At 54.8% G+C, this 14,566-nt stretch overlaps 1 protein-coding gene across 1 annotated transcript in view; it reads left to right on the forward strand.

The window, feature by feature from the left end:
- Positions 1–14,566, forward strand: part of necab2 (N-terminal EF-hand calcium binding protein 2) — a 91,513-nt gene that overhangs the window by 33,737 nt on the left and 43,210 nt on the right. The window contains exons 4-5 of the mRNA XM_052028362.1: positions 2,599–2,624; positions 7,924–8,021. Of these exons, the coding sequence (XP_051884322.1) occupies positions 2,599–2,624; positions 7,924–8,021 (124 nt within the window). The remainder of the gene's footprint in view (positions 1–2,598; positions 2,625–7,923; positions 8,022–14,566) is intronic.

The raw sequence follows: 14,566 nt of genomic DNA on the forward strand, positions 1-14,566 counted from the left end.
GCTGCAATGTTCTAAGTTCTATGAATTCCAAAACACCACGATGGGGGTCACTGGACAAATCACAAACATAGGGTTTTCTGTGGTCAGCAACTCGTATACTGACCTCCCAAAGCCTTTCCACTGACCCACCCTGAACGCTGACACCCAGCCCTCACTGAGTTGGGGTCCGTACCGTGTACACAGTGCACTCACTCGGCCAGCTCCACCCCTGTGAAGCCACAAGCTCACAGCATCTTACAGCCGAGAAGCCTGAGAGCAACAATTGGTATTGGAATTGGTTTATTATTGTCACTTGTACTAAGGTACAGTGAAAAACTTGTCTTGCATACCGATCGTACAGATGAATTCATTACAGAGTGCAGTTACATTGAGTTAGTACAGAGTGCATTGAGGTAGTACAGGGTAAAAACAATAACAGTACAGAATAAAGTGTCACAGCTACAGGGAAGTGCAGTGCAGGTAGACAATAAGGTGCAAGGTCACAACAAGGTAGATCGTGAGGTCAGAGTCCATCTCATCGTATAAGGGAACCGTTCAATAGTCTTATCACAGTGGGGTAGAAGCTGTCCTTGAGCCTGGTGGAACGTGCCCTCAGGCTCCTGTATCTTCTGCCTGATGGGAGAGGGAAGAAGAGAGAATGACCTGGGTGGGTGGGGTCTTTGATTATGCTGGCTGCTTCACTAAGGCAGTGAGAGGTATAGACAGAGTCCATGGAGGGGAGGCTGGTTTCCGTGATGCGCTGGGCTGTGTCCACAACTCTCTGCAGTTTCTTGAGGTCCTGGGCAGAGCAGTTGCTGTACCAAGACGTGATGCATCCAGACAGGATGCTTTCTATGGTGCATCAATAAAAGTTGGTGAGTGTCAAGAGGGGACATGCCAAATTTCTTTAGCCTCCTGAGGAAGTGGAGGCTCTGGGGAGCTTTCTTGCCCGTGGCGTCTACGTGGTTGGACCAGGACAGGCTGTTGGTGATGTTCACTCCTAGGAACTTGAAGCTCTCAACCCTCTCGACCCCAGCACTGTTGATGTGGACAGGTGCTTGTACACTGCCCCCGTCATTGACTTCAGGAAAGGGGACAGTGCACATGCACCTGTCTATAGCAATGGTGCTGAGGTTGCGAGATCTCGGCAGTCAGAGCAGCCCCCAACCCTGCATACATAGTGAGGCAGAGCCCCAGGGAGTAGGAGCTCCTTCACCCCTCCACGTCACGTCACCAGTTGTCCCTCTCCTGGGGTACGTCCTCACCTTGTGCCGTCCACACACCGGAGATGGTGCTGGTGCTGTGATTGGTGCTGTAACAGGTCCAGTGGAAGCGAGTAAAACAGGCAGTCACGTGTGTGCTGCAACGCACAGAGTGCCGGAGGAACTCAGCGGGTTGGGCAGCATCCGTGGAGGGAAATGGGCAGTCGGCGTTTTGGGTCGAGACCCTTCGCCTGGACTGAAGGCAGATGTGTTGCCCATTGGCCGCACCAGGTCACCCCTTGTTCAGGTGCGCTCCCACCATTGGCTACACCGGGCACACCCTGTTTGAATGCCCTCCCCCCATTGGCTACACTGGGCACACACTGATCAGGTGCCCTCCCACCATTGGATACAGTGGGTCACACCCTGTTTGAATGCCCTCCCCTCATTGGCTACATGGGTTCACACCCTGATCAGGTGCCCTCCCCCCATTTGCTACACTGGGCACAGTCTGATCAGGTGCCCTCTCCCCATTGGCTACACTGGGCACACACTGTTCGAATGCCCTCCCCCATTGGCTACACCGGGCACACCCTGATCATGTGCCCTCCCCCAATTGGCTACACCAAGTTGCACCTTGTTCAAATGCCCTCCTCCCATTGTAATATGAGTTCACACCCTGTTTGAATGCCCTCACCCCATTGGCTACACTGGGTCACACCCTGTTCAGGCGCCCTATCACCATTGGCTACACCAAGTCACACCCTGATCAGGTGCCCTCCCCCCATTGGCTACACTGTGTCACACCCTGTTCGAATGCCCTCCCCCCATCGGCTACACCGGGGCACAGCCTGTTCGAATGCCCTCCCCCCATTGGCTACAGTGGGGCACACCCTGTTCAGGTGCCCTGCCCCATTGGCTACAGCGAGTCACACCCTGTTCAGGTGCCCTGCCCCATTGGCTACACTGAGTCACACCTAGTTCAGGTGTAATGGGATTTCTGAGCCCCACATTTAACAGAATCGCCCATCTCCACGAGCCCTGGCGGAGATCGTACTGCTGTGTGCACGGAGGGCCGGGGATGCTCCTCCTTACAGCCTGGCATGATCTTCCCAGTGGAAATCAATCTTCCTTCCAGTGCAGCAACTTCCGACTGAAAATAGCACTGTAGCCATGGCAACAAGGTGAAAGACATGGCACATATGTACACGGGGAGCTGGCTGGCTTTCGGGAGACGCCAGACTGCCCTGCTGTTGGTGTCAGAGAGGAAGGCGAAGCGACTGCAGCTTCTCATGTGGCACGTGGTCCTGTACCCTGAATTGTGGCGTCCTGCTCCGTCGGTTGGGACCTGCGGGTGCGCGGGTGCTGTGAAGTAATGAGTCTCTCTGTGCTTCTCTCCCCCCTCCGCCTGCTGCAGTCACGTGGACACCAAGGAGCTCTGCGGTAAGTCAGGCAACCCCGCCGTCTCTTCGCCTGCGGGGCCTGTCTCCAGGCAGGTTGTCACGAAGGGGAGGAGAATGACAGGCAGGCCCCAGTGCTCCCGGGTACAGGTGGCCTGCCTCCTCTCTCACGTGGCCAGGGGGATCAGTTCACGTCCCAGGTTATTGTCAAGTTCATTGCCATGGGCAGACATTCCCCAGGGTATAAATGCCATGAAAATTAGCTCTTTGCAGCATGCGTTGCAAACATAATTTACATAAACTTAAATTAACATAAATTATATGTAACTTAAATGACAAAATAAACAAAATATAGCATTACAACATTAGTGCTAGTTGAGGGAAATATAGCCTGAGATAAAATTAGGGTTTTTCAGGTGGGTTCAAGAACCTGATGGCAGTGGGGGAGAAGCTGTTACTGAACCTTGAGGTGTGGGTCTTCAGGCTCCTGTACCTCCTGCCCGATGGCAGCATCGAGAAGAGGGCACGGCCCGGATGGTGGGGGTCCCTGATGATGGACGTCACCTTTCCGAGGCATCACCTCTTTGTGGATGTTCCTCGATGGTGGGGAGAGCTGTACCCGTGGTGGGACTGGCTGAGTCCCACCACGTGGTGGGACGGGACTGTGCATCTGGAGAAGTTTGTCAGTGTCTTTGATGATACAACAAATCTCCTTAAACTTCCAAGAGAGTAGAGATGCTGGCAACACCTTCTTCCTGGTTGGATCGATGTGCTGGGCCCAGGGGAGGTCCTCCGAGATGTTGCTACCCAGGAACTCGAAGCTGCTCACCCTTTCCACCGCAGACCCCTCAGTGAGGACTGGTGCGTGTTCCCCATCCCGAAGACAACCATCAGTTCCTTTTGGTTTTGCTGATGTTGAGTGCAAGGTTGTTGTTTACGACACCACTCAGCCAGCTCACTCTTGTATGCCTCCTCGTCACTCTCTTACTTTCTCCCACTGGAATGGCAGGGAAGTTTTGGGAGAGGTGACCCTACCCCGCCCCACTCCCCACCCCGCCAGAGACTCCCTGCCCAGTGGTGGAGCACAAGTGACAAGACCGCGTGTGTCCTGGAGGCTGAGTGTATTCACCACCACAGTCCTGCCTGTTCTACTCCCAGTGAGCAGCCAGCCCAGCTGATAGCTTGGGACTCAGGCACACAGGGTTTCTGGTTCGATCCCCAGCCCGGGTTGAGCTCGGGCCTCCCGTTGACGCTCCCTGGCCTCAGTTGCCAAGCAGGTCGGGCAATATTTAGGAGCGGCAGCGAGTCCCCGAATGTCTGCTGGAGGCCGGGACCCTCGCAACATTTAAGAAGTACCTGGATGAGCACTTGAATTGCCAAGGGATAGCAGGTGAACGGACTGAGTGCCGGTGAATGGGGTTAGTACGGGTGGGCACTTGAAGGTCAGCATGGACATGATGGGCCAAAGAGCCTCATTCTATTACTTCCGTGACTTTAAGATTCATTTCCCGGAACAGTGTGAGAACGTGCCTGAGGGAGCAGTGATGGGGAACTGTGTCTCTCCAGGGTAACAGATGGAGTCTCACGGACTGTAGTGAGGGCTGTGCATCGTCAGGATGGCTGCACGGCAGACCTTGGCCAACATCAACACCTTGTCTCTCTGCTCCGCGCAAAGGTCCTGCCCAATCACAGTCGTCTATCCAGCCAGCAGATCCTGCAGCTCCTCCCCATGCTGCCTGTTTCCCTGTCACACCCTCACCTTGGCGACGGCCCCGCCGGGAACCAGAGCCACCTCCTCGTGAAGCTTCACTTCAGTTGGCATCAGCCTGGGCACAACCGCAGTCCGGCTACAGAGGGAGCCCTGGAAGGGTTGCCCGACAGGCTGAGGTGTGTGCGCAAGAGTAGTAGAGAGACACAGCACGGAATCAGGCCCTTCGGCCCACCGAGTCTGTGCTGACCCTTGACCACCCATTCACACTGATCCCATTTTATTCTACCCACATTCCCATCAACCACCACCCCACCCCACCCCCAGATTCTACTCCTCGCCCACACACTGAGGACAGTTTGCAGCGGCCAATTAACCCACCGACCCCTGCACGTCATCGGGATGCGGGAGGACGCCGGAACACCCAGTGGGGGGAATCCCACGCAATCACAGGGAGAGTGTGCAAACTCCACGCACACAGCCGGCGCCTGAGGTCAGGGTTGAACTTGGGTCTCTGGAGCTGTGAGGCAGCGCCTCCCCTCACCCCTTCTCCCCCAAGTGGGAACAAGGCAGGTAACAGCTCCATTCTATCCCAGTGTCCGGGCCGTTGTTATTCCTGTCTCAGCACAATGAAACGGAATGATTTGGTCATTATCTGGGAGCTTGCTGTCTGTAAATAAGATGCCATACAACCCAAAGGGAGTCCTGCAGCTCCACTTCAAAGGTCCGTTGTCAGGAATCGAGGGCAGGCGTGTCTTTTAGAAAAAAAAGGGTCTTTCTGAGATTAGTGTTAGATGTTGGTAATGACAGCGTGCAATTTGCAGTCAGCAAGTTAAGGATGTAGCTGCCCCAAGCGGAGGAGTTGCAAGGCCAAGCCAGCTCACAGCTAACCAGTGGAGCCACCTGCTTACTTTGGGACCCTCCATGGAAGCCCATCGCTGTAAAAAGCCGTTGCCAGCTGATAAAGTCACACTCCCAGCTTATCTGGCTGTCAAAGCGGTTAATAACCCTGAATGTTTCTGATATTCATAAACCATTGAAGACAAACGTGGTTGTATGATGAACCTCCAACAACCACAACCGCTGTACAAGGTCTGTGCGTCTAGAATAACTATTCAAATGTACACACAAAACACTGGAGGAACTCAGCAGGTCAGGCAGCATCTATGGAGGGAAGTAAACAGTCGATATTTTGGGCTGAGACCCTTCATCAGGACTGGAAAATAGAGGGGAGATGGGCCGTATAAAGAGGTGGGGGGAAGGGGTGGAGCAAGATCTGGCAGGTGATAGGTGGATCCAGGTGAGTGGACGATAGGCAGATGGGGGAGGGGAGGGTGGGAATGGTGTCCAACTGTGTCTTCCTTAAACCGATGCCCTTAATACCCCGAGCATGGGGAAAGAGACCTTGACCCTCTACCCCACTTATACCTCTCCGTAATCCTATACGCTTCGATCAGGTCACCCCTCAGCCTCCTTCCCTCCAGGGAAAACAAGCCCGGCCTCTCCCCGTACCTAAAGTGCTCCAATCCAGGCAATAACCCGAAATGTCGACTGTTCATTTCCCTCTACGGATGCTGCCTGACCTGCTGAGCCCCTCCAGCATTTTGTGTGTGTTGCTCCAGATTCCCGCATCTCTTGTGTCTCTAAGCAAATTTATTTTTCTTGAATATTCAATTTAAAATACATAAAAGAAAAGATTTAAGTAAACTCAAAACAAGACTAAAACAATCTAAGTTAATAAATGACTGTTTTAGTCCTTGGAGGTCATCGCCTGGATTGAATCAGTGGGGAAGCAGTGGACCTAACGAAGGGGAAGCGGGGGAGACACCGAGATAGTTGCAGCCAGACCGTGCACAAAGGAAGACAGTTGTTGCTGGAGGTCAACCATCCCAGCCCAGAACATCACAGCAGGAGGCCCTCTCGGCATCGTCCCACGACTCGGCTGTCTTTATCAATGACCTTCCTTCCGTCAGGAGGTCAGGGGTGGGCAGGTTCACTGGGGTTCAGTTTCATTTGCAACTCCTCAACAGATGAAGCAGTCCACGCCCGCGTGTAGCGAGACTGAGGCAACGCTCACGCACGGGCTGGTCACTGACGAGTAACGTTCGTACCACAGGCGTGGCCGCCTGCCACAAGAGACACACCTGCCTTCCACATTCAATGGCATGCCCATCACGGAGGTCCCAGCCATCAACACCCCCAGGGTCATCATTGACCAGCAACTCAAATAGACCAACCGTAGACCCCTGCTGGGAATGACTCCTTCTGGTAATGGGCCCTGCTGGTAATGGGCCCTGCTGGTAATGACTCCCTGTTGGTAATGGGCCCTGCTGGTAATGGGCCCTGCTGGTAATGACTCCCAGTTGGTAATGGGCCCTGCTGGTAATGACTCTGCTGGTAATACCCCCCCGTTTTTCCAGACCCCTGCCTGACCTGCCCCCTGCCCTCCCCCAGGTCTGGGAACGTCCCCACCCCTCTAACAACCACCCTGTACGACAGCAACATCAGGCTGAGCCACATGACCCCCCCACCCCACCCCCCCGCCCAAGGGCCAGGTCAGGGGGTAAAGTTAGCCTCAGTGCCTGTCCTTTGTTAAAGGGGTACCAATCAGGATTCCCATCCGTGACCCCTCACCCATGATCTGTAAGCCATGACCCCTCACCGTGACCCCTCACCCGTGATCCCTCACCGTGATCCTTCACCTGTGATCCCTCAGCCATGACCCCTCAGCCATGACCCCTCGCCCATGATCCCCATGTAGCATCCATGTGTGGCAAGATCCCTGCAGTGGGAAAAGCCTCTGAGGGAACCGACCTCAGAGGCCGGTGAAGTGCAGGGCTCTGGGGAACCGACCTCAGAGGCCGGTGAAGTGCAGGGCTCTGGGGAACCGACCTCAGAGGCCGGTGAAGTGCAGGGCTCTGGGGAACCGACCTCAGAGGCCGGTGAAGTGCAGGGCTCTGGGGAACCGACCTCAGAGGCCGGTGAAGTGCAGGGCTCTGGGGAACCGACCTCAGAGGCAGGGGACTGACCTTTAGATATTTAGGTAGTCATCTGGTACAGGGAGGGGGGAGGGAAATGGTACTGAGGTGGCAGATGAGCTGTGACGAATAGCAGGGGAGGGACTGGGCGCCCCCCTCCTGCCCCTTTGTCCTGTGTTCATTGTCTCTTGCTGGAGTCAGTGAAGTTGATGTTGGTCACAGAGTCACAGAGAGATACATCATGGAAACAGGCCCTTCGGCCCACCGAGTCTATGCCGACCATCAAACACCCACTTATACTAATCCCATTTAATTCTCCCCACATTCCCATCAACTCCCCCCCCCCCCAGATTCTACCCCTCACCCACACACTGGGGGCAATTTACAGAGGCCAATTAATCTACCGACCCGCGCGTCTCTGGGATATGGGAGGAAACCGGAGCACCCGGGGTGGGGGATGGGGGGAATCCCACGCGGTCACGGGGAGGACGCGCAAACTCTGCATGGACAGCGCCCGAGGTGGGGATCGAACCCGGGTCTCCGGCGCCGTGAGGCGGCGGTGCTACCCGCTGTGCCACTGGGCCTTCCTGAGGGTGTTGGGGTGAAGCTGGAGATGGGGTGGACACTAACCCATGCCTTACTTTCGACCTCTCCAGATTACTTTGCCTCCCACATGGGGGATTATGAGGATGTCCTGGCCTGCCTGGAGACCCTCAACCTTTCCATTCTGAAAGCTATGGACTACACCAAGAAGGTGAGTGTGGGAGGAAGGTCTTGGATAACACCTCCCCCAGCTGCTGACAGGGCTGGCTGGCTGCCGGCCGATCCAGGGCCTTCTCCTGCACCTTTGATGAAGGTGGAAATGAAACCTGGTGGATGGGATGCTGGCATTTAATGTCGGTGCAGGATAGTTGGACACACACACAGGTGTAGCACCTCTGCTTCTGCTGACTGAAGTGGGTCAGTAGATCAGGTATCTTTATGAGTCACATATACATCGAAGCACACAGTGAAATGCATCGTTTGCGTAGAGTGTTCTGGGGGGCAGCCCGCAGGTGTCGCCACGCTTCTGGCGCCAACATAGCGTGCCCGCAACTTCCTATCCCGTACGTCTCTGGAATGTGGGAGGAAACCGGAGCACCCGGAGGAAACCCACGCAGACACGGGGAGAACGCACAAGCTCCTCACGGGCGGCGGCCGGAATTGAACCCGGGTCGCCGGTGCTGTGAAGCGTTACGCTAACTGCTACACGACCATGCCCGTTCACTGAAGTACACTGATTGTGGACTGGGGAGAGGGTTAAACGACCACTGCTAGCTCTTAGGTCACATATGGCTGTTCCGCTCTTTGCGTCTACTTCTGTCTCCATTGAATTGCACCCTCTTTACCCCTCTCACTTCCCTTCCCATCCCATGCTTCCTTTTTGCTAATTCTCTCTCTCTCTTTACCCAGCATTTCATGTCTTTTGACTGAGTTTTTTTAAAGGGGTGTTCAAGAGGGATAAACTGTCTGCATGGACTTCAGCAAGGCCCTTGACAAGGTCCCACTTGGTAGGCTGGTCCGGAAGGTAAAGTCACATGGGATCCTGGGGGAGCTAGCCAATTGGATACAAGATTGGCTTGATGGTAGGAGACAGAGTTTGGTGGTAGAGGGTTGTTTTTCAGACTGGAAGATTGTAACCAGTGGCGTGCCGCAAGGATTGGTGCTGGGGTCATTGTTGTTTGTCATTTGGATGAAAGTGTCGGTGGCATGGTTAGTAAGTTTGTGGTTGACACTAAAATTGGTGGTATAGTGGACAGTGAAGAAGGTTATGTAAGATTACAATATGATCTTGATCAACTGGGCCAGTGGTTGAGGAATGGCAGATGCAGTTTAATTCAGATAAATGCGAGGTGTTGCATTTTGAAAATATAAACCAGGGCAGGGCTTGCACAGTAAATGGTCGGGCCCTGGGGAGTGTTGTGGAACAGAGAGACTCAGGGGTGCAGGAACATAGTACCTTGAAAATGGTGACACAGGTGGACAGGATAGTGATGAAGGTGTTTGGCACACTTGGCTTTATCAGTCAGGATTTCGAGTACAGGAGTTGGGATGTTATGTTACCACTGTACAAGATGTTGGTAAGGCCACATCTGGAGTACTGCCTACAATTCTGGTTGCCTTGCTGTAAGAAGGATGTCATCAAACTGGAAAGGGTGCAGAAAAGATTTACGAGAGTATTACTGGGACTGGAGGGTTTGAGTTATAAGGAGAGACGGGACAGGCTGGGACTGTTTCCCCTGGAGTGAAGGAGGCTGAGGGGTGACCTGATAGAGGTTTATAAAATCACGAGGTGCATACATAAGGTTTAAAGTATGAGGGGAGAGATTAAAAAGGGACCTGAGGGGCAAGTTTTTCACACGAAGGGTGGTGGGTGTATGGACCGATCTGCCAGAGGAAGTGGTAGAGGAGGGTCCATTTAAAAGACTATTGGATGGGTATGTGGGTAGGAAAGGGTTGAGAGGGATATGGGCCAAACACAGGCACATAGGGCTCACTCAGGTAGGCACCTTGGTTGTCGTCGACATTGGGCTGAAGGGCCTGTTTTCTTGTGCTGTATAACTCCCTGAATCCATGAGTGTAGAGAATTAGAGAGGTGTTGAGGGTGAGGGAGAGGGAGGGGTATTGAGGGAGGAGCAGAGGAGCTGAGGGAGGTGGAATTGTGTTGAGGCAGGGTGAGGTGTTGAGGGAGGAGGAGCTGATGAGGGAGGAGTCCGTGTTGAGTGAGGAGAAGAGCTGGAGAGGTGTTGAGGGAGGGGGAGGACATGTTGAGGGAGGGGGAAGACATGTTGAGGGAGGGGGAGGACATGCTGAGGGAGGGGGAGTTGTGTTGAGGGAGGGGGAGGACATGTTGAGGGAGGGCGAGTTGTGTTGAGGGAGAGGGAGGACGAGTTGTGTTGAGGGAGGGGGAGGACACATTGAGGGAGGGTGAGTTATGTTGAGGGAGGGGGAGGACACGCTGAGGGAGGGCGAGTTGTGTTGAGGGAGGGGGAGGACATGCTGAGGGAGGGCCAGTTGTGTTGAGGGAGGGGGAGGATACGCTGAGGGAGGGCGAGTTGTGTTGAGGGAGGGGGAGGACATGCTGAGGGAGGGCGAGTTGTGTTGAGGGAGGGGGAGGACATGCTGAGGGAGGGCGAGTTGTGTTGAGGGAGGGGGAGGACACGTTGAGGGAGGGGGAGGACACGTTGAGGGAGGGCGAGTTGTGTTGAGGGAGGGGGAGGACATGTTGAGGGAGGGCGAGTTGTGTTGAAGGAGGGGGAGGACACGTTGAGGGAGGGCGAGTTGTGTTGAGGGAGGGGGAGCACATGCTGAAGGAGGGCCAGTTGTGTTGAGGGAGGGGGAGGACACGTTGAGGGAGGGGGAGGACACACTGAGGGAGGGCGAGTTGTGTTGAGGGAGGGGGAGGACACGCTGAGGGAGGGCGAGTTGTGTTGAGGGAGGGCGAGTTGTGTTGGGGGGAGGACATGTTGAGGGAGGGCGAGTTGTGTTGAGGGAGGGCGAGTTGTGTTGGGGGGAGGACATGTTGAGGGAGGGCGAGTTGTGTTGAGGGAGGGGGAGGACACGTTGAGGGAGGGCGAGTTGTGTTGAGGGAGGGGGAGGACACGCTGAGGGAGGGCGAGTTGTGTTGAGGGAGGGAGAGGACTCGCTGAGGGAGGGCGAGTTGTGTTGAGGGAGGGGGAGGACACGCTGAGGGAGGGCCAGTTGTGTTGAGGGAGGGGGAGGACACGTTGAGGGAGGGCGAGTTGTGTTGAGGGAGGGGGAGGACACGTTGAGGGAGGGCGAGTTGTGTTGAGGGAGGGGGAGGACATGTTGAGGGAGGGCGAGTTGTGTTGAGGGAGGGGGAGGACATGTTGAGGGAGGGCGAGTTGTGTTGAGGGAGGGGGAGGACATGTTGAGGGAGAACGAGTTGTGTTGAGGGAGGGGGAGGACATGTTGAGGGAGGGCGAGTTGTGTTGAGGGAGGGGGAGGACATGTTGAGGGAGGGCGAGTTGTGTTGAGGGAGGGGGAGGACACGTTGAGGGAGGGCGAGTTGTGTTGAGGGAGGGGGAGGACACGTTGAGGGAGGGCGAGTTGTGTTGAGGGAGGGGGAGGACACACTGAGGGAGGGCAAGTTGTGTTGAGGGAGGGCGAGTTGTGTTGAGGGAGGGGGAGGACATGCTGAGGGAGGGCGAGTTGTGTTGAGGGAGGGGGAGGACATGTTGAGGGAGGGTGAGTTGTGTTGAGGGAGAGGGAGGACGAGTTGTGTTGAGGGAGGGGGAGGACACGTTGAGGGAGGGCAAGTTGTGTTGAGGGAGGGGGAGGACACGTTGAGGGAGGGGGAGGACACGTTGAAGGAGGGCGAGTTGTGTTGAGGGAGGGGGAGGACACGCTGAGGGAGGGCGAGTTGTGTTGAGGGAGGGGGAGGACATGTTGAAGGAGGGCGAGTTGTGTTGAGGGAGGGGGAGGACACGCTGAGGGAGGGCGAGTTGTGTTTTAGGGAGGGCGAGGTGTTGGTGGAAGGGAAGGTGTGATGAGGGAGGGGAAGACGTGTTGTTTGGAGGGGGAGGTGTGATGAGGGAGGGGGAGAGTGTTCCGGGAGGGGGAGGTATGAGGGAGGAGGAGGCATGTTGAGGGAGTGGGAGTGGTGATGTGCATGGGGGAAGGTGCTGAGGGAGTGGACAGTGTGTGCTGTGGGAGAGACGTTAAGGGCTGGGGGGTGTTCTGAGGGAGGGGCAGCAGGGTTGATGGAGGGGTTGTGGTGTTTGGGGTAGAGGTTGAGATGTTGGGAGGGGAAGGATGTGAGGCTGAAGAAGTGCTGAGAGTGGTCAAGGGGCTGAGAGTGTTGAGGGAGCTAGAAATGTTGATGGAGGGGGAGGTGTGCTGAGGGAGGAGAGTGTTGAGGGAGGGGAGTGTTGAGGGAGAGTAGGTGTTGAAGGAGGGAGGGGGATCGTGTTGATGGAGGGGGAGGGGAGGGGTGTAGGGGGAGGTGCTGAAGGGGGCCATTGAAGGAGGGGAGAGGTGTTGAGGGAAGGGAGGTGCTGAGGGAGGGGAGAGGTGTTGAGGGAGGGGGAGGTGCTGAGGGAGGGGAGAGGTGTTGAGGGAGGGGGAGGTGCTGAGGGAGGGGAGAGGTGTTGAGGGAGGGGAGGTGTTGAAGGAGGGTTTGGTATTGAGCGAAGGGAGAGGTGTTGAGGGAGGCGAGAGGTGTTGAGGGAGGGGAGAGTATGGAATGTGTCAGACGTTATGTGGGTGATTCCTTGGCAACATTCATCCTCGGGGTTTAATACAGGTCAGCTCCCAATCTGTGAACAGTGTTCATATTTCTCATTTCTAAGACAATAAAATCCGGACAGTTATTGTTTCAATATCACCTCTCACTGACTCTCGACTTTTGAATAATGTGTTAATAAAATTCAGGAGAGGAAGGAAGTTCATTCCAGCTAGCTCATTACTCGGACTGGTGACAGGGTATAAATCTGTGTCCTGGCCACTGACTGCTGGTGGGCTGACCTCAATATGTCTGTCTCTCTGTCCTGTCTAACGTGGGGAAACTGTCGCTGTGAAACTGTCCACACAACTGCCCCCCAGCTCCCATCAGACACATCCTCTGTGACCCGCACTGTTCCAACGGGACTGACTAGAAGTTTAAGGATCAATACCTCATCTGGCACTTTGTAACCCTCTGGACTGATACTGAATTCAACAATTCCAGCAAACTCACACCCCTCCCCTCCCTCAATGCCCCTCCCCTCCCTCAACACCTCCCCTCAACACCTCTCCCTCCCTCAACACCTCCCCCTCCCTCAATGCCCCTCCCCTCCCTCAACACTTCCCCCTCCCTCAACACCTCCCCCTCAACACCTCTTCCTCCCTCAACACCTCCCCCTCCCTCAACACTTCCCCCTCCCTCAACACCTCCCCTCCATCAGCACTTCTCCTGCTCTCAACAGCTCTCGCCAACACTCCCCTCCCTCAACATCTGTCCTCCACACCTCTTCCCGACTTCAGCACTCCTCCCTTCCCTCAACACCTATCCCACTCAGCACTTCTCCCCTCCCTCAACACCTCTCTCCTTCTCTCAACACACCAAAAGTCCTGTTCCTGTGACGTACTGTTCTCTGTAACTCCTTGTGTTTAGAACAAAATGCTGGCAATTTTTTATAGGCCATGCTGAAAAATTGTATTGGATAAAAATGGATGAAGATACTTTAGAACACAGAATGTTACAGCACAGTACAGGCCCTTTGGCCCACAATGTTGTGCCGGCATTTTATCCTGCTCTAAGATCTATCTAACCCTTCCCTCCCACATAGCCCCCCCATCTCTCTATCATTCATGTGTCTATCTAAGCCTGGGTAATGAAAAGAATTGGCAGATCCTCAACATGGAGCGATCTCTGCTTCTGGTGGGACGTGTCCCAGGTCACTCAGTGAAGTCGGGAGAGAAGTTGCAGAGGCTGTGGCCACAGCAGGCCACTCCTGCTGGGGTATGGGAGCAGGACCAGCAGACTGAAGAACAATATTACGCCTCATTCGAAGGAGCAGGGAACAACACCAGTCACTGCAGACCATTTGTCCTCATACGGTAGACATTTTCAGGGAGTAATCTGGGACCAAATTAATTATCTCTTTGAAACATGTGGTGTAGTCAATGACATCCTACATAGATTGTGAAAAACACATCGTTGTTGACTGATGGTGGAGCTGTAGATGAAGGCATGGAGGGGACTGGTGAATGTCCTGCTGTATGGGGACTTTGTAAAGGCATCTCACGGTGGCCTGCAGTATGACACAGGTACCACGTGTTAAAGGGCAGTGGCGGTGTGGCTGAAAAGGTTGTAATGGAAAAGAAAGCTGTGGTGAGTGGTAGAACCACAGCAGCATAGAATCATACAGCACAGAAACAGACCCTTTGGCCCATCTCATCCATGCCGACCGGGATGCCTGTCTACACTAAACCCATTTCCCCGCGTTAGGTCCGTATCCCTCTACTCCTGTCCGTGCAGCTGTCCAAATGCCCTTTAACTGTTGTCATTGTACCCGCCTCTACCACATCCTCTGGCAGCTCCTTCCACACACCCACCTCCCTCTGTGTGAAGAACTTTAGATATCCTTTAAAATTCCCCCCTCTCACGTTAAGATATCTTTATTAGTCACATGTACATCGAAACACACAGTGAAATGCATCTTTTGCGTAGAGTGTTCTGGGGGCAGCCCACAAGTGTCGCCACGCTTCCTGCGCCAACGTAGCATGCCCACAACTTCCTAACCCGTACGTCTTTGG

Source organism: Pristis pectinata, chromosome 13 (assembly GCF_009764475.1).
Source record: "Pristis pectinata isolate sPriPec2 chromosome 13, sPriPec2.1.pri, whole genome shotgun sequence".
In the NCBI taxonomy this organism is placed as follows: domain Eukaryota; kingdom Metazoa; phylum Chordata; class Chondrichthyes; order Rhinopristiformes; family Pristidae; genus Pristis; species Pristis pectinata.